This window comes from Leucopleurus acutus (assembly GCF_964270905.1).
Source record: "Leucopleurus acutus genome assembly, chromosome: 11".
In the NCBI taxonomy this organism is placed as follows: domain Eukaryota; kingdom Metazoa; phylum Chordata; class Mammalia; order Artiodactyla; family Delphinidae; genus Leucopleurus; species Leucopleurus acutus.
The window spans coordinates 98025447-98051098 of NC_139152.1; the positions used below are offsets into that span (position 1 = coordinate 98025447).

General features: G+C 52.4%; 1 protein-coding gene across 3 annotated transcripts in view; it reads right to left on the minus strand.

The window, feature by feature from the left end:
- SCUBE1 (signal peptide, CUB domain and EGF like domain containing 1) overlaps positions 1–25652 on the minus strand; it is a gene marked incomplete at both ends in the record, with an annotated part of 130615 nt that overhangs the window by 95069 nt on the left and 9894 nt on the right. For all 3 annotated transcript variants that reach the window (XM_082850199.1, XM_082850201.1, XM_082850200.1), the window contains one exon: positions 13617–13745. In XM_082850199.1, coding sequence (XP_082706325.1) covers positions 13617–13745 — 129 coding nt within the window. The remainder of the gene's footprint in view (positions 1–13616; positions 13746–25652) is intronic.

Consider the following 25652-nt stretch of genomic DNA (forward strand, 5'->3'; position numbering starts at 1 on the left):
TTTCACCTCTAGGCTTTGCGTCGGCTGTTCCCTGCTGCCCTCACCCCACCTCCGCCCCCACCTGGTGACCTTTCACTTACTGCTGGCAGGGTGAGATGGCCCCCCTCCCTCCCCCCCTCCCCCCAGTACTCGGTGCAGTGTTCATCACAACAAGGATGCCGCTCTGGGAGTACTTCTGCACAGAGCCTAGAACTCCCTGAGAGTGCCAGGCACATCTAAGTCATCTCTGGACCCCCTGACCTGGCAGATACGGGCACTCAGGGGGTCGGCTGCTGACCCAGAGCTTACAGATCCTTTCTCCCATCCGGACGGCCACAGCACCAGCAGCTCTCACTCAGCGCCTACAGGCCGCCAGGCCCTCCACATCCTGGACTCTGACTCCAGTCCCACACCCCAGCCACGTGATTACACACCAAGAGGGAAAAAAGTCTTCTGGGGCGGGGGGAAGCGGCGTACAAACACCAATGCACAATCATAACCATATAGTCAGCTCTACACACAGATGGTATCGGACAAGAACATGAGGACACGAAGGCTGTTGACCTGTTGCGGTGGCGAGCTAATGGGGGGATTATTTTCTGTCTTTTCTATCGATTTCTCTGAGTGTTTCTGTGTGATTATTACACTTGTGGAAGATGGATAAGTAAACAGACCTTTTCAACTCTGCGTGACGAGCACCGTGACTCTGGTCGGTCCAAGGGCGGGGGTGGGACCCAGTCAGGCTGCCGGGAAGGCCGGGGAAGAGGTGCAGAAGGAGGGACTAGAGCACTCGGGACAGGCAAGGGAAGACGTTCTCCAGGTGGGAGGAAGCAAGAGCGCAGGGGGACAGGCTTCGTATTCACAGGGAGAGAAGGCAAGGCTGGAGTGGCAGGCGGAGCCCAGAGCCCGAGAAGCCAGCTGCCAGGCTGAGGACCCCAGACTCCTCCAATGGCAAGAGGGGCCCCAGGAGGATCCCACTCAGAGAAGCCTCCACCAAGGCTCATCCAGATGACTTCACTGGCATCTGACCCCTTGGCGGCCAGCACGTAAGCCAGGGCAGGGCAAATCGGCCTGTGGGATCCTCTCCCACCATTAAGGTAACACCTGAGGGGTTACTAAAGACCCCAGACCGGGCTTCCCTGGTGGTGCAGTGGTTGGGAGTCCGCCTGCTGATGCAGGGGACACGGCTTCGTGCCCCGGTCCGGGAAGATCCCACATGCCGCGGAGCGGCTGGGCCCGTGAGCCATGGCCGCTGAGCCTGCGCGTCCGGAGCCTGTGCTCCACAACGGGAGAGGCCACAACAGTGAGAGGCCTGCGTACTGCAAAAAAAAGAACACACAAAAAACCCCAAACCAAACCAAAACAAAAAAAAGACCCCAGACCAAGCAGCTGGGAGGCTGCCACCATGGCTACCTACTTCCCACAAACAAGGAGTGCCAGCCGGGTGCAAGCCCTCACTGCCCGCCCGTCTATTTCCAGCTGCATGTGGTTGGGATGAGGCAGATCCAGGGAGGGGGCTGGAGCAGGCGAGGCGTGGGGGTGGCGAATGGCCACTATAAAGAGCCTGTCGGCGGTGGGGAAGGACGGTCGCTGCAGCATCTGTGCAGAGGCAGCCAGGCCCGGCCAACGTCCGGGGTGACCCCACCACCAGCCAGGGCACAGACTGCTCCAAAGTCAGCAAGGTTGCTGGCAGAGGACGGACCGCACTGCACACGCTGGGGCACACGTATTCGTCGACAATGCCCCTTTTTAGGCACACGGTTCAGTGCTGCTTTGGGGCATATGTTTTGGTGGTGAAGTATTTTTAAAGAGCCTTCACAAGACACTTATTTTCTGTTTATTTCTCTGAGTTCTGACCCAGCCCTTGGCACATGAACTGCAAACAAAGATGAAGGAACGTGTCTGCTCGCCAGGCCTGTCCTCTGCAACTGGGTGTTTTTCTTTGCTGTTTATGGACTTGGCATTCTCTGCCCTGGGACAGAGCAGGACTTCTTCCCCAGGTCACCAAACTGAGACCTATTCAAAGGTGAGGCTGCCACAGGGCGACTGACGGTACATTTCAACACAGTCCTACCAGTGGGAAGGGCCGCCTCGTATTGTGATGTGGTCTCTGACCTGAACATGCAACCAAAGGGAGAGCAGGAAGGGGAGGCTCCTGACGCCCGCTGGGTGCCTCCCTGCAGCCACACGGACCACCTTGCTTGATGTCTACAGGTCCCTCCCAGGAACATCATCACTCCTCTTTTTGGGGTAAGAACAGTGAAGTGCTGGCCCCGAAGCACGGCTAGGAAGGGAGCTGGGAGCCAAGGCTGATGCGTCTGCTTCCAAGTCCCTGCTCTCCCCTCATCTACAGCAGAGGCTAGAAGGAGCTGGGCCTGGACGTGAGGACAGGGACAGGGGAGTCCTAAGCTCAGCCAGCCACGGGGGGCTGCAGTCACGCGGGCTGCTAAGAGCCCCCCACTGCCCGCCCCTGCTACCGCCACGCAGATCTCAGAAGTTCTGAGAGCGCTGAAGCTCTGCCCCCGTGCCAGGCTTGTGCACGCCCCACTGTCAAACCGCGCTCTCCTGGAGAGTCAGAATCCAACCTTCTGCCCGCTTCACCGGCCAACCACCCATCCTGCCATCACACCAAGCAGCCTGCACTGGGCCCAGGAACGCAGGGCTAAGTCACTCTGAAGCAGGGCTCTCCGGGACCTCCCGGGGCAGCAGAGACCCGCCCCTGGTGTCCAGGGACAAGCTAGGAGCTCAGTGCTGAGGCAGAGGGCAGCCTGAGGGGGCTGTAGGCCCCCAGGGGAAGGGTATGCAACTCAGGGAAAGCTTTCTGGAGGGGCTGATGCCCGAGCTGAGTCGTGACAAGCAGGCGTCAGCCAAAGAAAAAGCACTAATGAAGAGCACGGAGAGGGGTGATTCGGGCAGAAGGAAGAGCAGGTGTAAGGATACGCCAGAGCAGGAAAGCGGGGTACCATTTAGGGAAACGCAAGCTGTCTGCCATGCTGGAGATTACAGTTCTGAGAAAGAAGTAGACAGGGACTGCAGCTGGTAGGGGCGAGGAGCTTGGCCATTGTCCCTGAGGACACTCCAGGCCACCAAGTCATCGAATCACAAGATGTTGGAGGGAGGAGGGCTCTGACACAGCAGCCAGGCCAAACAGGGGTTCCAAACAGTGCTACTGGCCCCAGGGACCTTGCAGAAGTAGGGAGGGGCTCCATGGAGCGCAGGGCTCTCATCCCTGCCAGTCCTGCCTCCCATTTCGGCCAGAGTAGTGTGACCACCGTATGATTCTGCTTGAAACAAACGGTTCTGCTGCTGGAAACAAAACCCCATGAAATCTCAAAACCATTGGTCAACTCCCATCCCTATGTCACAGATGATGGGGAAACTGAGGCACAGAGAGGTAGGGAGTTTCCCAAGGTCCCCCAGCAAGTCCATGGCCCGCAGAGCCTGATTCCTGGCCCACTGCCCTTTTCCCCCAGCACTCGCCTGCTTCTTACAGAAGCTGCTCTGCCCCAACCCTTCCCCCGGCCCCCAGTCCTGAGCTGGCTGCAGGCATGAGGCTGGAGGAGGCCACTCCACCCCCCAAAATGAACCTGGGTCTCAATCCATCCACCTCCCTCCCTGCTCCGGGATCTCCCTGGTTCTGTAGTGATTTGGGGAAAGAAGGAAGCCCATTTACCAAGATGCACACTGTTGTCTCGTGTGTTTCTTTTCTTCAAGCCAAAGAATTTCCATCAGATCAACAGTTGTAAAAAGCTGGGAGGAGAAGCAAGTCTGAATCCAACTTGTCCTCGGACAGCAAATCCCTCCAACCAAGCGTGTTTAGACCACCTGAATGTGGGCCAGACTAGGGAAAAGCAGGGAGGGGAGGGCGTAAATAGAACAGGAAGAAACCTCTCCAGTTTACCTTGAAAAATACTGGCGTTTATGGAGTAAGTATATGACTGTCCGAAGCTGTTTAGTTTTACATTAAAATGTTCAGCATTTTTTTTTTTCCCAGCAAGAAATGCATTTGAGCTGCTGAAGTATAAAGACAAATAAACAGAGGCAACTCGAGCCTGCGTTAGGGGTTCAAGGGAGCAACACATTGTCTCCAGCTGTCCTCCAGGATGAGAGAGGGCGCCTTCAAAAGGACTGGAGCGCGGCCCTTTCATCCTGCCAGGGACCAGCCCGGCGCAGGGAGAGCTGTGACCGCTGCGCCGACGCGGAGCATCTGGGCCTCTGCGGTGCTTCCCTCCCACGTGTGCAGCCCGGCCCCTGGGCCCGGCTGCCGCCTCCCAGGATCCTCTCCTCCTCTTCTCCCTCTGCCTGGTGCCCTGTGCTGTCACCTGCACATCTGATCCTACCAGACAGGGATGATGTTCATTTTGTAGAAAACAAAACTGAGACTGAGAAAGAGGGTGCAAGGGTCCAAGGCCACAAAATGAGTATGTGGCAGAGCTGGGATCAGAAGCCCTGATGCCACGTGACCCATGCCGATGGATGAGTGCACAGGAACCAGTGCAGGAGGAAGGAGAGGTTTCTGAGCCGGGAGGGTGGTGAGCACCGTGTGGCACACAAGGAACAGTCCCCAACAGTCCCCTGAGCTTCACCCCCAGCTCGGGGACGAGGCTCGTCCCCCCGCCTCTTCACCAGCTCAGAAAGGACATCCACTTTCTTTAAAAAGTATTCTGACTTTGCACACCAGGAATGAGTGATACTTAGGTAATTCACATCTGCTGAGCCCTCGTCATGTGCCAGGCATGTACCTTGCAAAGCTTATCTCATTTGGTCTCTGCGTCACCCCCGTCGAATAAGCGCTGCTGTTAGCCACGCCGTACAGACGAGGATACAGAGGCCCAGAGACGTGACGTTACCTGCTCACGGTCACACAGTTAAGTGACAGATCCAGGACTCAAAGCTGGGGAGGCCGAGTCCCGATGCTTCCTGAGGGCCGGGACTACGTCATCCATCTCCCAACTGCGAGCTCCCAGCCCAGGACGTGGCACCGGGCAGGTGCTTGTGGAATCTTATGAAACGAATGAACGTTAAGAGCTCTGGATTTTGACGCCGTTTAGAAGCTCTAGGCTCTCACGTTCTCCCCGAACCCCAGACCTGACTACCCCACAGACCTCTGAACTTGTGTACCATGTCCATTCAGATGACTACTGATTATCTCAAATTGAACTTGGCCAAACAGACTCTTAGCCCACCCCGCTCCCCATCCCAAAATCCGTCCTACCCCACAGTCTTCCCCGTCTCAGCCGCAGCAGCACAGCTACACAGTAACTCCGAGCAAAAAACTAGTAGTCCAGGGCTTCCCTGGTGGCGCAGTGGTTGGGAGTCCGCCTGCCAATGCAGGGGACACTGGTTCGTGTCCCGGTCCAGGAAGATCCCACATGCCGCGGAGCGGCTGGGCCCGTGAGCCGTGGCCACTGAGCCTGCGCGTCTGGAGCCTCTGCTCTGCAACGGGAGAGGCCACAACAGTGAGAGGCCCGCGTACCGCAAAAACAAAACAAAATAAAACAAAACAAACAAACAAACAAAACCTAGTAGTCCGTCTCGATTCCTCTTTTCCCCTCACTTCTTACATCTAGTCCATCATCAATTCATTTTGGCCCTGTTTTCAAAACATACATGAATTCAACCACTTCTCATTACTGCCACCACTGTCACCTGGCCAACCAACATCTCTGACCCAAATCGCCACAGGGGTCTCTGCCTCTTATTCCAGGTAACACATTCTCTACTGAGCAGTCAGAAAGCAAATCTCTTAATTAAAGTGTCAATCCCTGGTTAAAATGTCCCATGGTTTCCCAACTAATTTAGAATAAAATCCCAACTCCCTTCTAGGGCCCACAAGGCTGCACATGACCTGGCCCTGCCCGCTCCCGACCTCGTCTCCAGACCCTCTCCCTCCCTCCAGATCCTCCAGGCACAGTGACCTGTGCCCAAACTCACGCAGCTTGTCCCCACCTCGGGCCGCCGCCTCTGTCCTCCCCTTCTGCCTGGAGGGAAGGTCTTCCCAAGATCGTCACAGGGCAGCTTCCTCCTCCTCTCTAAGGCCCCCTTCCCCAAGTGCCCACCCCCCCAAGAACGTGGATGGACCTTTGTAACTGCCTTGACAGGTAGAGCTGGGTGAAAGTGACTTCTGAGACTAGACTGGAAAGCTTCCATGCACTTGTGTCTTATGCTCTTGGGACCCAGCGGCCATGCTGTGAGGAAGCCCACACCAGCCCATGTGGAAAGACCGCGAGAGGCTGCCCGTAAGTGTTCTGCCTGACAACCAGCATCGACTGTTAGACGCCAGCAGAGAAGCCTCCCGATGAGTCCAGCCCCCATCAAGTCAGCTCTGGCCTCACGTCTTCCCAGCTGAGGCCCCAGACACCGTGCAGCTCGGAGAGCCGTCCCTGCTGCGTCCCGTCTGAATTCCTGACCCACGGAATCTGCAAGCAGAGTCAAAGGGTGTTTTATGCCACTAAGTGTGGGGTGGTTTTTATGCAGCAACAGTAACAGGAACGCCGCCCTCTCCAACACTGTCATCCTGCCTCCGTCACTTTCCATCACCTTATTTTATTGTTTTTCACTGGAGTCGACCTGACTGAGCTTACTTTACTGAGTTATGCGTTTACTTGCGCCCTGTCCTCCCCCCTCCCTAGGGCGGGTGCCTGGTTGCTTTTGGTCGCCACTCACTGTATCTTCAGCACTTAAAACCAGGTCTGGCACATGGCAGGTGCTCAGAACAATGTTTTTGAATAAACAAATGGATGAATACTAGGTGGGAGGCTTGTGTCACTGCGAATATAGCCCTTTCTACCTGTCATTAGAAGCGTGGACATTTCTGTGTTTCTCGTGAACCTGGGAGTCCTGTGACACACGCTCCGTCTAATTCACCTGGATCTCTGCTATGTGCCCAGCACAGAAGTGTGCTGAGCTTGAGGACCCTCTTCAAGCTCATTCATTCATTCATTCTACAAATGTTTATTATGTGCCTGTGATATGCCAGACACCACACTAGGTTCAGAGGAGGAAGACGAGATAAACAAGATAGCTTCTGCCTGCAGGAGAAGAAGGGAGGACCCCAGCGCAGAGCCACAGCGCAGGTGTGCACCACGCGGCCGCAGAAGACTCTGGAGCAAAGGGAGGTGGAGGCTGGGCCTCCAATGACAAGTAGGACCTCACCAGGTCATGCTGGGGGAGGGGTCTCAGGGAGCAGCCCTGAAGAGCAGGGAAGGGTAGGAGGACCGTGTGGATTTAAGGAAGGCCGGGCCAGAGGGTGCAGGTGGGCAAGGATGAGAGGTGAGGAGAGGAGGCTGGCAGCAAGCACCCTGGCCTGAGGGCTTCGTGAGCCGGCGGGCAGAAGAACTGGGTGCTCCCGTGAAAGTGATGGGAGCCACACGAGCGGGTTCAGTAACAACAGGGCTCCGCTCGTTCACACGGGGTGAGACAATGCCCCAAAGCAGCTCGAGGGTGAGCACGATCCTGCCTTGGCCTGGGAGGCAGGACAGACCTGGGGGAAGTCTCTGGAGCAGGGGCCGCCCTCACGCCCTCCAGCACGCCGCCCACCAGCCTGGCTTGGCAGACGCCAGGGTTTCTCAGCGACTCTCAAACTCAGAGCAGGGCACATCTAACCCCCAGTGAAGGAAGCCCCTCCCTGATCCGGACCAGCCTCCCAGAGCTGGTCCTGTTCCGGGTGCCATGAGGCAAGGGGCGGGCAGTGGCTTACAGGCTTGAACTGGCAAATGCACAGACCTGGGCTCTGGTCCCAGCCCTACCACGTACTGGCTGTGTGACCTTACACAGGTCACTTTCCCTCTCTGAGCCTCAGTTTCCTCATTTGTAAAGAGGGGATACTAATGGCTTCTGCCTGTGGATGCTGTGAGAACTGAACGACGGCACGTGAGCATGACATCCTGGGCGACTCCAGGTGCACGGCAGAGGTGCGGCCGAAGTTCCCCATCTCACCTAAGAGAAGCTGACTACCTAGCACAAGGCCGGGCGTACGGTAGGTGCTCCGTAAGTGTTAACGGGAACGTAGCGATCCGGTTAACAAAACAACTGTTCTGTTGAACCTGGCTCCAGATGACTCCTCTTCATCAGGGGAAAAAGTGCTGAGAAGCAAGTCCGAAATTCAGACTGTGGGCAACTTGAGAACCGTATTTTTCAGTAAGTCAAGATAAAGACTGGGGTCGCAGAAAACATCTGGCTAAGTGAACTAATGGCTTTAGGGAGAAAGGAGCCTTGCTTTGTGGAGTCGGGAAAAAATTACCCACTGCTGGTTTTAATTTAAGACGAAAAAAATCTTATTCTATTAGCCTAAATATTGCTCTTATGTCCAATTGCGTGGAGTTTGGAATAATATTTTTCAAACAGAACTACTGCTATTTCAAGTAATTACAATGCTAAAAGCAGTCATCTGGGGTTGGGCAAGGATCTCATCATGGTTTCAATTCCCTCTGGTGTCATTTTCTGTTATATTTGAGAAATTCCTCAATAAAGATGTCAAATAGAAACAGGGTTTTACTCCCCAGAGGACAGATTTGGCCATCCTCCAGGACACAGTCCCAGGCAAGCCATCTCCACAAGAAAATAACCTCATTTGCTCAAAACAAAGAGAAAAGGTTCAACTGTGAAAACCCAGGCAAGAAAATAACCCTTCAGCCATCAGCCTCATTTCTCCTAGTTAGCTCAGAATGCTTTTCAGACTGTGCTGACCAGGCTCGATTCCAGCCACCATCCCGAAGGAATTCAGTGGTGGTTGAGAGCGGAATGTTACAACCGGACGAGACTTTTGACCCAGACTTGGAGACAAAACAACAGGAGACGCAAACAGGCCTAACTGTCCCTGACGGGTGATGGGTTGTGGAGCGGGGCTCAGAGTGACTGACCAGAGACGGTCAGGACCGCGCAAAGCAGCGAGAATGCAGACACAGAATCTTGCCACCACTCAGTCAGCTTCTCACCCCTACCGAACACCCACTGAGGGCAGGCCCTGCGCTGGAAGCTTCATCAGGCAGCGTGAACACAATTCCTACTGAGACAGAGCAGGCAGTTAAATGACCAACAGGTTGTGAGCAATAGGGAATGGTGGGGAGTGCAGCAATCGGGAACGTACACACACCCTCCAAAGGGGGCAGCCATGGTGCGGCTCCTGCCGGCTGCTGCTGGTACCACACTGAGACGTGGGCAAGAGGTGCCCCTGCTCTTGGCTCAATGCCTTGAGGGTCCCTGTGCTGCCCCTCCTGTGGCTGCAGCCCTTCCAATACAGTAAGGAGTCCACAGGGGGTCATGGCACCTGGAACACAAACACCTGTTTGAGACCCCAAAATTCCCTGTCCACATGGCCCAAGCCTGTCTCTTCTCAGAGGGACAAATAACAGGACCAAGCCAAAGGGAAGGTGGTCTGGGGGCAAATGGTCAGAGCTTGCACATTCAGGTTAGGGTGTCCTCAGGCTCCCTGTGGTGCAGGATGGAGCCAGGGGGGAGAAGAAGGGGCGAAGAGCAGGCACTGCCCATGCTACCACTTTCTCGCACGAAACTCCAAGGAGTCCTAGACTTCTAAATTCCAGTTTAGCCTTCCAAGTCATTAGGAACACTTGTCAAGGTAGAAAAGATTGAACATATTCTAGTTTGAAGCTTCGTGATGACTTCCGCATTTGACCACATGGGATATGCACCCCTGCCCAAGTCCCACAAAGTCAGGGGCTGGGTGACTATGGCCAAGCAGGAACAGTGCTGGAAATATTGATTTTTATGTGACACCCCTTGATTTATAAATGTTGACAAATAATTCAATCACCACCACCATCGTCACGGTCATATCATCAACATGGCGGGGAGAGACCAAACATGTTTACAGGCTGGAGGAGGGCTGTGGGCTGCCGGCTTGAAACCTCTGCAACACCCAGCACCCGCGGAGAATCTCACATCAGTACGTTCAGCTCTCCAGGTCTACTTTCATATTTAATTGTCACAGTGACACCGAGACAGGCATTTCTGACCCGCTCTGCAGTTAGGGGCACTGACACATGGAGAGTCAGTAACTGGTGTCCAACATAGAACTCATGAGTGCTGGTGACAGAATTTGGGTCACATCTTCCAACTGCAAGTCCAGCTTCCTCGTACAGTGTTACTTGTTTCAGCCAGTGTCTATAAGCCTCCATGATCCTGACACTGTGCTGGGTACTTTTTCAGCGTTTTATGGGTGAGGGAGTTGCGGCTCTCAGAGCTTACGCGGTCAGGCGGGGCTGGAGCCAGTGGGAGCCAAGGTCTGTCTTCTCTAGAGCCGGAGTTCTGTCTTGAGAAGGAAAAAGCCCAAACATAAGGAGGTCTGTCGGGAAGCGTCTGCCCCAGCTAAAAGCAGAGGAGCAACAGAGAGAGCCTTTTGTCGGCTGCCGTATGTGTGAGTTAGAGCCGTAGGAAGTTGCAATCTGTGCTCGGAGGCGGGGGTGGGTGGAGTCTTACCCAGTTCCTTAAATTGATGAGTGTAAAAAGAATCCACCGTGAAAATCCTGTTGAAACAAAGACCTGCACAGACTCCATTAGTCTGGAGGCGTTGGGTACACCTGCCGTAGCCAAGAACAAGGGTGATGGGCTTCCCTGGTGGTGCAGTGGTTGAGCGTCCGCCTGCCGATGCAGGGGACGCGGGTTCGTGCCCCGGTCCGGGAGGATCCCACATGCCGTGGAGCGGCTGGACCCGTGAGCCATGGCCGCTGAGCCTGCGCGTCCAGAGCCTGTGCTCCGCAACGGGAGAGGCCACCAGGCCGGGCCCCCACAAGGCCTCGGGGGCGTCAGCCCACCGCAATACATCTGGTCTGCAAGCCGATGACCAGCCTGGTGCACATCACGTCTGTGTGCTCGGTGCCAGGCACTCTCAAGATGCTTGACATCCACGATCCCACTCAGTCCTCGCGAGAGCCGTGCCAGACAGAGGACTGCGAATTCTGTCTTACAGGTGATGAAACTGAGGCCTGGAGGCGAGTATCACTTCCAGACCAAAGGTCACGCAGCTGATAACTGGCAGAACCAGGATCTGAGCCCAGAACTGGCAGTTCCCAAGGTCCGTCTTCCTGACCACTGGGGGTATTGCCTGCTGCTCCATAGAGACCATCAGCTCTGCTTTCACGGACTAATCAGTTTCTGAAATGTGCTCTATCATCTGAAAAGAGGGGTGAGCGACTAGGAAAGTTAAATGCTTATGCTCTTGGGAGGATTAAAGGAGAGAAAACTTGAACAGCACTGAACCTGGCATCCGGCACAATGAACGCTGTGCAGCCTCGTTTCTCCGCGATCTCACCAAAGGCTCTGCCTGCCGTGGCAGCCCCACCTCCCGCTCTTCCTCCCAGCACCCCCCCCACCCCGCCCCCCCAGCCCAGCCTCAAGGAGCCACCCACAGCTCTCCACGCAGGCTCTGCCCTCGACCCAGTAAACTGCTCACCTACCTTTGGAGATCCTGTTGGATGCAGTCCCCCTGAGGAGTCAGGCCCCGCCACCCCCCAACCCCATGCAGGGGTAGCTCTTCGCAGACCCGTCTGGGCTTTAACAGTCCAGACCTCCGTTTTGGCACTTATTTGGGGGTGTAATTACATGTTTATGGATCTGTTTCCCATAACAAGCTCATCTGAGATCCAATATGCATTCAACAGAAACAGGCAGAGGAACTGAAGACGAATACACCACTAACTCTGGAAGTTTCGGAGCACTTGGGATGTCCAGCTTCTATGCCATACACCAGAAAACCAGCTTCCACAATGGAAGGTTTACTGAGCCCTTCCAGGAAGCACTGCATCGAAAGCCATAAAAAAAGTCCAAATAATCCTTTTGACCCAGTAGTTCCAGGAAGACTTGCTAAGGAAACAGTTGGGGAAACAAGAAAAAAGTTTTATGCCCAGAATCATCTCTGGATTCTGATGGTAAAAACAAACAAAATAAGCAAGGAATTTCAACGTCCAACCACAAAAGGGTGGCTGAGTCACCTACAGTAATGCTAATGCTTGTTTGTTGACAATTTATACTCACCAAGTGCCAGCCACTTCACTGCGCCATTTTATCCTCACACACAACCTAGTGAGGCAGACAGCGTGTTATCCCTGTTGCAGTCATGGTGACAGGAGCCGCTCTGAGGACTGAGAGCCCTGGGACAGGCACACTTCTCAGCCGTCTGGGCACGATTGCAGTTTCTGCTCACAGCAGCGTGTGACACAGCTGCTCTTCACACCCTCCCTTTACCAACAAGTGACTGAGGCTCAGAGATGTTAAGAACGGGTTCACAGCCACACCACACTCCGGCCAAGTCCACGGTCTTACCCTCTAGGCTCCAGCCCCCGTTCCCCAGGTCACTCAGCAGCCGGTAGCAGAAGAGGGCTTGGGGGACCGGGGCATCTGCTTTGGGACCACGTGGTTTCTACCAGGAGACCTTCCTCCTGCCACAGGCTGCAAACCACCTCTATTATGGGTTGAATTACATCCCTCCAAAGACGGCGAAGTCCTGACTCCCAGTGCCGGTGAAAGTAACCCCTTCCGGAGATAGGTTACTGGCAGATGACCAAGTTAAGATGAGGTCAGTAGGGTACACCCTGATCCAATATGACCGTGTCCTTAGAAAAAGGGGACATTTGGCCACAGAGACAGGCATGCAGAGAGCAAAGACAATGTGAAAACAGAGGGAGAATGTGATCTACAAGCAAAGGAAAGCCTGAGGCTACCAGAAGCTAGGAGAGAGGCATGAAACAGGTCCTCCTCCCTCAAAGCCCCCAGAAGGAACCAACGCTGTTGACACCACAACTTCAGGTTTTAGCCTCTAGAACTATGACAGGATACATTTCTGGAGCTTAAGCCACTCAGTTGTTACTTTGTTACAGCAGCCCCGGGTTGTTAGTCACTTATCAAACTATGAGGCAACTAGGAAAAGGGTGATAACAGGGGCCAGGCACCTGATCACAACTACAGTGTAACCACACCTGGCTGCAGAGAGACGCCTGAAGGCAAACACACCACAGTAACCAAGATACTTTCCAGTTTTATCTTGTGCTCCTACGTTTTCCCAATTTGACCCAGAAAGTTTGCATTACTCACAAGTTTTACACAACTGTTTTAAAAATATGTGTATTTGAACCAGGAGAATCTGGAGGTGTGTAAGAATCCTTGTTATGGGCTGAACTGTGGTTTCCCCCAAATTCGTATGTTGAAGGTCTAAGCCCCAGTACCTCAGAATGTGACTGTATTTAAGACGGGACCTTTAAAGAGGTAATTACGTTGAAAATGAGTTGTTAGGATAGCCTCTACTCCGATATGACTGGTGTCCTTATAGGAAGAGGAGATTAGGACAGAGAGAGAGAGCCAGGCATCAGGTACCTGCACGCAGAGAGAAGACCATGTGAACACCCAGCGAGAAGGGGGCCAGCTGCAAGCCAGGGAGAGAAGCCTCAGAATAAAAAGAGACACATCAACACCGTGACCTCGGACTTCTAGCCTCCAGGACTGTGAGAAAATAAATTCTTGTTGTTGAAGCCCCTCAAGCTGTGCTCTTTTGTTACGGCAGCCGTAGCAGACTAAGACAAGGAACCAAAAGAGGACAGTCCTTCCCACGACCCCCTGCACTGCCAGCTGGAGCTGAGAAACAGGCAGGGTGTGCCCCGCGGGCAGGGCACAGCTGCTTCACTCACCCAGGCAGTTGTGTCCGTCGTGTGCCAGCATGAAGCCATCAAAGCAGGTGCACCTGTAGTTCCCCGGGATGTTGATGCATTCGTGGACACAGCCCCCGTTGTAGTAGTCGTTCTCACACTCGTCGATGTCTGCAAAATGAGGTGCACAACAGGTGTCAGAGGAAGAGCCTGGGGGTCCCCTCTCCCCCCACTGCTGAAGTCACCGGGACACGAGTGGTTAGGGGATGACTCAACAGGTGTTCACTAAAGTCCTTGCTGGGGGCGGGGGGCCCAAAGGTTACAGAGATGAAGATCCTGGCTCTGCCACGAGGTTGGCCACCGCCTTGGGGAGCAGGGCCACGTGCCAGGCATGTCTGGGGTGATTTTCAGATCCCCCCGGCAGAGAAGCAGGCGAGATTCCCACCCCTATCTTCCCCCTTTGAAGCCCTCTCAACACTAACAGCACGCAGGGACCCCGTCTAAAATCCCCCCAAACTGCCTCTTTTCAGGATATCTGAAAGCTTCCCAGAGGTGGAGACCTCATTACTTGTGAGGCAGGGGGTATGAGATAAATGAACTTTGCACACCACCAAAAAATGTAGCCTCTGGAATGAGAGAAAAGTCCACATACTCCCCCCAGAGTTTCCTTCCAGATCAGCGTCTGAAGTCTGAATTTCTACTGCTCCAGTTTTCTTGTCACAACAAAGCCTTCTGTCTCATAAACAGTGGCCAATAGCCTTTGTAAAGGTCACCCTTTTTCCTGTTTTAAGTCTTTCTCAACATTTCCCATCAGGGGTCAAAGAGCTATCAGTTCTGAAGTTCCAGAGAGATCTGAGAGACCCTGGAGAGCAACAGAAGCGAGTCTAGTTAACATTCAATGAGCTGCTTCTATGCCCAAGTCCCGGGGGGGGCGACACCACGCGCCATCACGGACCCAGTCCCCATGCTAACTCTGAGACATAGGCACCATCGCTGTTATTCCAATTTTACAAGGGCATCGGAGAAGCCGAGGCACAAGAAGGCCACACCCTTGCCACGGTCACACACCTAGAAGGGCTGTAAGTGGGATTCGACCAGTGCAACCCCCCAAGGCAGCAGAGGGGAGCGGGTGTTCAATTTACCCACCCAGACCTCCACAGGCTCTGCAGAGAAGCAGGAAAGGGGGCAGCCAGAAGTGTCCCACAGCGGAACCAGAAGTTCCCCAGTGGAACCGGAAGTGTTCCCACAGCCAAACCAGAAGCAGTACTGCCCCGTCTCAGCAGGACTAGAAGTGCTTTGCAAGAGGCTAGCACGTGGGAAGAAGCAGTCTCTCCTCTACCTGGTCGAAGAGGGATTTTCGAGGCCCGGCTCCAGCTGTGAAAGCCAGGAAGGGGCCAGCCTGAAGAGAGGGAACTGAAAGCAACCCTGGCCGTTCCTGCAAATGCCTGAGGAGCTGGCACAGGGAGACATCCAGCTCCACGCTCTCTCCAAGCGGTCCAGAGGGCAGAGCTACTCACAGCAGGGGAAAGCCAAGGGGGCCAATTGATGTTCACGGGCAGGTATGTCCATCTGGAAGACAGGGCCTGTCTCAGGAGGTAGTGAGCTCCCTGACTCTGGAGGTGATCAAGCACTGTCTGGGACACTGCCAGCGGAGGGAATAACTTCATTGGAAACTGCAGCACTGAAAGTGCTAGAATACAGGGTCTGAGCTGTGCAGCCTCCTCCTGGTGCCCACCCACCCTGCCACGATGAGGGAAGAATAAGGTTGCCTGGATCCCCAAAGGTGCAAGAGACAGGGGGTTTCCTGCTGCAGAGGCCATCAGTGTCAGCTGGGAAGCAGGCTCAATTCTGTAAGTCATTTGAATTGTTTCTAACCATTATACTTAATGCACTTAGATGTTTTAAATAACATTAAAGCAGGATGTAAGATTTTGTGTTTGAAAGGGCACATGGATTTATAAAGACAGATATTGATTACTTCCCAATCTCTGCAGCTCCGACCTTTTGCTAGAGCCCCAGATACACCGATCCAACCACCTCTCCCCCTAGATCATCCACACTCACGCCAAAGGCAACACGGCCCAACTTTAACTCATCCATCTGCACTTCCCTGGGGTTCCCCATGCCAGTGAATCCTGTTATCCTTCCACCTCTCTGCTGACACCTATCAGCTGCCAACACGTGAATTTTCTACACTCTTAATGTGGGCGCAGTCTGCTGACTGGCCACCCGTCTCCACCGCCTGCACGCCTGAGCATCATCTCTCATCTGATCCGAATCAGCAGCTCGAGAACGGCTGCCTCCCGCCTTTCCCTCATTCAAGCAGGCGACTCAAAAGAAGACGGCTTCCCTGGCGGCGCAGTGGTTAAGAATCTGCCTGCCAATGCAAGGGACAGGGGTTCGAGCCCTGGCCCGGGAAGATCCCACATGCCGCGGAGCAGCTAAGCTCGTGCACCACAACTGCTGAGCCTGAGCTCTAGAGCCCGCGAGCCACAACTACTGAGCCCGCGTGCCACAGCTACTGAAGCCTGCGCGCCTAGAGCCCGTGCTCCGCAAAAAGAGAAGCCACAGCGATGAGAAGTGTGCGCACCGCAACAAAGAGTAGCCCCCGCTCACCGCAACTAGAGAAAGCCCGCGCGCAGCAACGAAGACCCAACACAGCCAAAAATAAAAATAAAATAAAATAAAAAAAAAAGAAGAGGGCCTGATTCCACCTGTGGGGGTGGAGCCTGATCAGTCTAACTCGGAGACAGCAGATGGCATAGCAACTGCTATGGGTCCCAGGGTGGGCACATGACTCAGGCTGGATCAGTCAGACCGAGGGGAAGGACTTTTATTCCATGCCTGGGCAGAAGAATTCTCTCTCTCTCATGCTGTACCTCAGTATGCAGGTATCTACTCCTGAAACATATACCAGCTTACTTAATTTTCACAGCAACCCTCTGGAGCAGGTATTTTAACTCCATTTTATGGTTAATCAAAGTAAAGGGCAGAGAGGTAATTGCTCAAGGTCACATAGTAAGTGGTAGGGCAAGAATCAAAACAAGCGTCTTTCAGTTTACAAAGCCCATGTCCTTTCTAGTAAGTTAGAATGCCCATGACATGCCAGGCATTGACAGGCAAAGCACTTTATATACGTTATTTCACTCTTGGCACATTTACCCTATGTACCAAGAAAGTGTAATCTAATCATCAGAACACCCATTCACACCTGCATCCTTCCACTTGCGCCACATCCATACACACACGCACTCGTGTGTGCACCTACCCATCAACCCAAATAGCCAGCCAGTCAGTCACGCGTCCACTCATCCAAACATCCATCCACCCACCCACTATCCATCCATCTAGTCCCTCCAATAAGCTATTCATTCAGACACCCACCCCCACCATCCTTCCATCCGCCTATGCATGCTAAAATCTAGCCATCTAAATATCCAGTCAGCTGACCACCCTTCCATTTATCCAATCACCTATTCCCCATCCACTTATCCAGTCAAACATCCACCCGTACAAACTGCATCCGTCCATCTAAATATTCAGCCAGACACTCATCCTTCCATTCACCTAAGCATCTATTTATCTAAATACTTATCCATCTAAATGTCTAACCATCTATCCATCTATTCATTGATCCAAACACCCACCCATCTATCCAAACACACACACACACACACACACACACACACACACACGCACGCACGCACGCACGCACCCCTACTTGTTCATCCATCTATCCAGCTCAACATTCACCCATCCATCCAACCAAACACCTATTCATCCATCCATCAGTGACTTCAAACATCCTGCATCTAAACAGCCTACAAAATACACACAAAAAGTTTTCAGAAAGAACAGATGTTAGGATGAAGAAAGAGAAATGAAGGTTGCGGAATAAGGGAAAGCTGGGCAGTGTATGCAGAAATACATTTGGTAATTCCAGCACAATGACAAAAGGAAGGCCTCAAATAGGACTTTGAGTTTCCTAGAAACCAAGGCAAGGAAGGAAACACGATCAGTTATAGAGTCACCACATCCATAAAATTCAATTGAACAAGCTGTTTTGAGGGTGATAAGTTCTGAGGAAATTGTCTTTCCCCAATTAGGATAATCATACACCCATATCTGCCTGGCATAGTTCCAGTTTATGCCTGTTGTCTGGGTATAATTTTTAACAGCAACATTTGCACTATCAAAATGATAGACTACTCGATCACCATGCACAAAAGACATTATGAAGAGATTGCTGGAGAGTCCATAAAACAACTCTAGCCTTTTCCTTCCTCTGACTCCCCATAACGTAGGCCATGGGGGGCGCTGCTGGGCTGAAGAGTGCAGGAACGTTCGCTGCTCACATTTCTTCCCTTAATCCAGTCCCAGAGAATTCCCCCAGATCTGAGCACCCCTTAGAATTATCGGTTCCTCTCCAATCCCCAGGCCTGAAGCGCTCTCACAGGCTTCCGAGGCCAACCTGCTTTTCCCACCCACCCAGCATCCGTCCTGAATGGAGAACGTCTGCTCACAAACCAAACCTCCCCTCATGTTCTGTGTATGTGCCTTGAATTTTTGTTCTTTAAAATCGTGTGAGCCTCCTCCTTGAATACATAAGAGATAAACCCATAAACAAATCAACCAAAAAATAAATCCCTGCCAAAGCTAGTAGATTTATTATTGTAAAAAACTCATCAAAGAGCCATCAGCCCCAGAGGAGGTCCTGCAGGCCTCCAAGATGCCCATCAGTCTCAGACCACCTCAAAAAAATTTTTTTTATTGAAGTATAGTTGATTTACAATGTTGTATTAACGTCTTCTGTACAACAAAGTGATTCAGTTATATATATATATTCTTTTTTAAAATATTCTTTTCCATTATGGTTTATCATAGGATACTGAATATAGTTCTCTGAGCTATACAGTAGGATCTTGTTGTTTATCCATCCCATATACACTAGTTTACATCTGCTAACCCCTATCTCCCGCGCCATCCCTCCCCCAAACCCCTCCCCCTGGCAGCCACCAGTCTGTTCTCTATGTTGGACCACGTTTTAAGGACTGTTAAGGTCAGAGAATGAGGAACAGGCGGTTGGAGAGCGGAGAGGGTAGAGGAATGGAGGGGGGCAGAGCCAAGCTCTCTAGATCTTTACTCTTTTCTTAAAATTTGAAGTATAGTTGATTTACAATATTGTGTTAGTTTCAGCTGTACCGCCAAGTGATTCAGTTATATATTTTCAGATTATTTTCCATTATAGGTTATTACAAGATATTGAATATAGTCCCCTGTGCTATATGGTAAATCCCTGTTGCTTATCTAGTTTATGCTTAGTAGTTTGTATCTGTTAATCCCATACTCCTAATTTATTCCTCCCACACTCCTTTTCCCCTTTGATAACTATAAATTTGTTTTCTATGTATGTGAGTTTGCTTCTGCTCTGCGTATAGAACCATTTGTATTATTTTTTAGATTCCGCATCTAAGTGATATCATATAATATTTGTCTTTCTCTGTCTGACTCACTTCACTTAGTATGATATTCTCTAGGTCCATCCATGTTGCTGCAAATGGCATTATTTCATTCTTTTTATGGCTGAGTAATATTCCATTGTGTGTGTGTGTGTGTGTGTGTGTGTGTGTGTGTGCGCGCGCGCATGTGTATCTCACATCTTCTAAACCATCTGTCTGTTGGCGGGTACTTGAGTTGTCTCCATGTCGTGGCTATTGTAAATAGTGCTGCTATGAACATTAGGGTGCATGTATCTTTTTGAATTAGAGTTTTCATCTTTTCTGGATATATGCCCAGGAGTGGGATTGCTAGATCATATAATAGCTCTATTTTTAGTTTTTAAGGAACCTCCATACTGTTTTCCATAGTGGCTGCACCAACTTACATTCCTACCAACAGTGTAGGAGCGTCCCCTTTCTCCACACCCTCTCCAGCGTTTATTACTTGTAGACTTTTTGATGATGGCCATTCTGACTGGTGTGAGGTGCTACCTCATTGTGGTTTGGATTTGCATTTCTGATAATTAGTGATCTTGAGCATTTTTTCTTGTGCCTGTTGGCCATCTGTATGTCTTCTTTGGGGAAATGTCTATTTAGATCTTCTGCCCATTTTTTGATTGGGTTTTTTGGTTTTTTGTTTTGTTTCGTTTTTTTGATACTGAGTTGTATGAGCTGTTTGTATATGTTGGAAATTAAGCTCTTGTTGGTCACATCATTTGCAAATATTTTCTCCCATTCCATACATTGTCTTTTCGTTTTGTTTATGGTTTCCTTTGCTGTACAAGAGCTTTTAAGTTGGATTAGGTCTCATTTGTTTAGTTTTGCTTTTATTTCTTTTGCCTTGGGAGACTGATCTAGATATTTACTCTTAAAGGACTGTTGTGAGTTGGACTGTGTCCCCCGAAAAGAAGTGTTGATGTCCTAACCCTCAGGACTTGTAAATGGGACTTGATTTGGAAATAGGATCTTTGCAGTTGTAATCAAATTTTAGGTAAGGCTGCAGTGGAGTAGGGTGGGCCTAAACCAGTGACTGGTGTTCTTATAAGAAGGAAATTTGGATATAGATGCACAGAGAGGATGTTAGGACAGGAAGGAGAAAACCATGTGAAAACACAGACATACAGAGGGAAGACGGCCACAGGACCACAGCAGCAGAGATTGGAGTGATGAAGCTGTGTGGAAAGCAGGCGTGACTGCTGATTCCATTTTACTGATGCCGAGAAACGAGGCCCAGCATGGCTGAGGACCTTGTCTTCAGGCCTCCAGCCAGGGGCTGCGTTCAGACGCAGGCTCTACTCCCGCTGGAGCCGCGTCCTCGGGCTGCATGAGATGAATACTTATAAAAAGTGCTTCATGCTCCAGAAAGTTATCAAGGAGAAAGGTGGGGAGGAGATGTCACGTGCATCACTGCTTTTATTTCCAAGGTCTGTACCTGCTCTTGAGGTTGAGGGGCAGTGACAGAGATGGTTCATCCCAGAGAAAGTGGGCGGGACAAAAAAGCTGACCTGAATGCTAAGGATGAGAAGTCTCAACGGCTCGCCTTAAACATCCCTGCTCCTTCTCCAGCCTGGATTTTTTTTTTTTTTTAATGAGAACTCAATTCCCAACAGAAAACAGCTTCCAACATCCAACAGAGCAGAGAAAAACAGCACGGGGAGCCGCTCATGGGATTTTTAAAGGTCAGGCAGTTCCACTTTTCCTATAGTAAAACGGCAGTAGGCACACACGATCCCACAGCTGTGGTTATGTACCAGCAACACTGGTAAGGCCTCGAGTGGGATGAGTACGGTTTCCTTCATCTAACTCAAAACTGATTCTCGCTGCCCCATAAAATATACATCTACTCTGTAGTGCCTATAAGAGATTCTACTCCAACGAGTCAGAGATTCTTCTCATTTTAATACTACTTAGGGCATTTTAGTCCTAAAAATCAGACTGACCGGGAAGGTTCTCAAAATGAGGCTTTTGAAAGCATCGCACTCTCCGCTCTCAGAGATCACTACCGAAAACACCTTCGCGTTTCCCCTTGAAATTGGCATTTTTCTCCAAATTCCTTGCAGACAGTGGAGGCCAAATGCTCTCACAAAGAACTCTTCCCCGGCTGGGCGTTTGCAGGTCTTCTCCTTTGTCTGGGGGCTTTAGGAAACACCGTGCACTCCTTAGATCAGGCAACCATTCTGGGAGAGATGTATGGCTTAGGAAGTTGAGTCCTCATTGGTGAATAAATCTTAATCCAGTTTGTTGGCTAATTACATTCGCGGGAAGGTAGTTTCGCAGGGCCGCCTAGCAGGAAGGATTAAGCCTCCCCCCCGTTGCCGGTGCCACAGGGTTAAGCTCTGGGTTTGTAATGACTGAGTAATGAGACCCGCTCTCGGTGGACCCCTGGCATCCATCGATCAGGTTTCCCTTCTGCTGAGACAATGCCAGAAGTGGGCCCAGCAGTTAATTATGGGAAAGGTCAAAGGTCATGCAAAACCAACACAAATCTATATACTTTTTCATTCCTAACTGCACACAATGACCATGGCTCAGCCAGAGGGTGGGAAGGTCCTCCCCCCAGCCAACCCATGATCCAAGGTAACCATGAGGTCTGAGCTGCTGGCTGACCTCTCCCAGTGGCCCGGACGGCTTCGGGCCTCCTCCACGCTTCTGCTTGCGCTGCCCGGAGCTCCTTCCCCTTCATGGACACCTACACCCTTCTGCAGACTGAGCCCCAGCATCAGCTCCTCCCTGAAGCTCTTGCAGATCCCCTGGCAGACGGGGCTCTTCCCCACCCTCTGGACGCCACAGCTCCTTGAATGGACACTATCGCTACTCTCACTTGCGATGTATGTGTCCTTCGAGGCTGTGAGTTCCATGGGGCAAGAACTGTGTCCTGTTCAGCTGCAGGCTCAGCAGTCGCATGGTGTCTCCTCAAAAGTCTGCTCGGCATTGAACGAGTGAGTAGCCCTCTTGACTGGAGCCTCCGTGGACGTGTGAGGCCGTACGCAGGCCCTTTGCTATGAGCACCCTGAGAAGTGGGTACCAACATCTTTTTCTGACAGCAAGGGAAACCAAGGCTCGTAGGTGTTACCTGCCCTGCCCAAGGTCACACAGCTAATACACGTGGAGCCAGGAAGTGAGCCAGGCTACCTGACTTCGGAGGATGCCGTCTCAGTCACAAAGGGCCACGTTTTGTAGGATTCCATTTACATGAAGTCTCCAGAAAGGCCACAACTATTGAGACAGAAAGCAGATTAGTGGTTTCCGGGGACTGGGGGGCTGGGGAGTGATGGCTGAGGGGTACAGGGTTTCTTTCTGTTGTAATGAAAAGGGTCTAAAGTTGATTTCGGTGGTGGATACACAACTCTGTAAATACTGAATCGTATACTTTAAGTGGGTGCATTGTACGGTATGTTTTTCTAAGTTAATGCTCCCGGCACTCTCATCCACCGTGCGGGCGAGTCTCTGGGGTGCGTCTGCTGGGGTGCAGATGCTCACCTTGGACTGACCTCGAACACCACCTGTCCAGCGTGGGCTCAAGGTGGGCTTTGTGGTTCCCAAGTAACAGGCAGGACTGGCCTAGCAAACCCAAAGGACCAGTTAATGACTCCTCTTCTCCCTCCAAAGCACCCTGGACCCTTCACGGGGGGCTGTCCCCAGGCTCCGACGTCGGGTCTGGTGGGCGCCGAAGCACCCTGGCTGGCAGAGAGCTCACCTATCCAAGTGTTCAGGATGGAAGTGAGGAGGGGCCCCAGGAGGCTGCTAGCCCAGCACTGAGGCTCCCACTACGCTCCTACCAGTCAGAGGCATGGTCATTCTCCCACCCGCTGAGCAGACTGCAGGCTCAGAGGTGCTGTTCCACGGGCCCAACCCCCTTGGAACTCAACAAGAGGATCATTGAAAGTTGCCCGAAAGCCTGAGCCGCTGCTTGGAACGGGTCAGCTGGGGTCCTAGAGCTCCACCGATGCGCCCCTGGATTTGATAAAGGGGTAACCGAGCCCAGAGAGGGAAACTGCGGAGCTAACCTATCAGCAGGTCGAGGCCAACGGCAACTTGAACCAAGACTCCCAGCCCAGGTGTCTTCCCCTAACCTCACCGCCCTCTGTGCTCCAGCAGCAAGGGCCGGAGCTGCGCTGGTGCAGTTTGATTTCATTCTCTTTCTCTCCAAATCCCCAGTGGAGTTTCTCTCTAATGACAATAAGACCAGGAACAACTCCCCACCCCCACCTTCTAATGGCAGGTGGCTAAACCCTTACTATAGGCCAAGTAGGAAGGGCTTAACTTCTCTCATCACAGAAAGAGAAACTGAGGCTCAGAGAGCCGAAGTGACTCGCGCAAGACCGCCCGGCTAGTAAGTGGCAAAGCCAAAACTGGAAGAAGCCAGGCAGGCTGGTTCCAGACTCCACCATCCTAACCTTGACACAATCACCTGAAGAATTCCCCACGTCTCCGTGAACAGGGAGCCAGGGCCCACGGTCCTCGTGGAGGATCAAGCCACCTCCCTGACTTCTTCCCTCCTATACCAGCATCTTCCCCGTCCTGGCCCCTGGCCCTCAGCCCAGACCCTGGCCACGAGGAGCTGCCAGCCTAGAGGGGGAGGGTGACCCAGAGACAGACGAACATCTCACGTGGGGACAGCCTTGCCGCCAGCGCTCCGGCTGGGCCAGGCCTGCCTTTGGGGCTGTCAGTGGGAAGGGACAGGCGGTTCACAGTCCAGCTGGAGCCCACCTGGAACCCCTACAGACTTAGGCCGCACTGTGCGCCACCATGGCAAGGAGCACACTGAAGACAGAGCTGCCCGCTGCAGGGGTCGAAAGGGGCCTGGGGTATCCTGGCCCCAGCCCTGAACTCTGCAGTCAGCACACTAAGGCCCAAGAGGTCCACAGACCTGCCCAAGGTCACACAGGTTGGCACCCAGGCCTCCACGGACCTACATCCAGCTCTACTCCCCTCGACTCAAGGGGCAGGAGGCCCAGACAGAGGCAGGGTGGCTCCGGGACAGAGGGTGCATCTTGGAGCCCACGGAGGGAGCGGGGCTGAGCCACGGCAGCAGCCAGAAGTCCAAGCTGGCCGGATGGGATTTTCCACTCTCTCCTCCCAGGGGCTGCAGCCCTGGCGCATCTGGAGGACCCCCTCCAAGTACCCTCCGAGACCCCCTGACCTTGCCGGCACACACAAGCCCTCTGGCACTCTTTGTCTCAAGGCCTTTGGGGAAGGCTGCCATCCACTTCAGTAGCATTCAAAGGCCAACAGGCCCGTAGTTTATTTTCTTAGAAATAATGGTTTTTTCTGGTTAGCATTCCTCCAATGGAAAAACAAATCCAGCCACTGTAACAAGGAGCGGCCAGGAGGAAGCTAGAGGGCCTGGAGGAAGGGGCCGAAGAGGCCTGCTGCCTGGGGAGCTCGGAGACGAGGGGAGGGGTGGGGGCAGAGGCCCTCTAACCCTAGGAGAAATGGGGATTTAGAGAAGAAAGCAAGCTCGACGTGCAGGCCCTGGTGCTGTCTTCAGCGCATTCTCACATATGGCGAGGTGGCTTTCCCTCCCCCAAGCCCACTGCAGCGCACATTCTGGGAGGCAGGTGCCATTGCTCCCGTCTGATGGGTAAGGAACCAGGTCTCAGGAAGGTCAGGTCACTTGCTGGACTTACTGAGTCAGCAAGGACAAAAACAGGCCCCTGCATCCTTGCTACAGACACTCCCGTGGAGCAGCAGAGCTGGGAGGAACGTCAGAGACCCGCTCTGCTTTCCTAACTCAGCCCAGATGACACCTCTCCAGGGGCCCTCTCAAACTCCCCCCTCCCCAGGCAGAGATATGCGCCCTCTCTCGTCCGCACCCCCACTGAGTCTGGTCTGTATTTCCATTGCTGTACTTTCCACGCGCTGTTATGACCACATCTTTCCCAATCTGTCTCTCCCCTAACCGGGGAGGTCAGGAAAACGTCTTGGCCCCAGCACCAGGCTTGGCACAGAGTAGGTACTCAGTGAACATTCTTGACACTAAACTGTATCTAGTCCAGTGGACACATTTTACACATGGGCAAACTGAGGCTGAGGGAGCCAATCACCTCCAACGCTTAAACGCCAACGACTCGAGCTTTCAATTTTTCCTTCCAGAAATGGACGTGGACTCCGAGAAGCCTAAACTCTGCAGCAGATCTGGGACCAGCTGTAAGCAGCGCTGCCTAATTGCTAGCTGACAGCAACTTGGAATTTTAAGTCACATCCAATTTCTTCCTGCCCGCTGGTCTGCTGGACTGGAGCGCTTTCATCTTCAGCAGGGCACACATTAGCATGCATAATTGCACGTTTTAAGACTTGAAGAAGAATTTCCCCTCCTCCCCGCTCCCAGCCCACCTCCGACTGCCCTTTCCTGGACTCCCAGAAAGCAGAATTTTATCTGGGGTCTCAATAAAGTGTGTAATAATGATGATGAAAATGACTGAAGAAGGTCATAGACATTATTCCCTCAGAAGGCCAATTGGTCTTAAGATTTTTTTTCTGATGTTAAACTAAATGGATCACTGTATGCGTTATTAGGAGTTTTGTTAAAACACTTAATAGCATGCCCTGTAATCTACCTAACTTCAGTGACCGACAA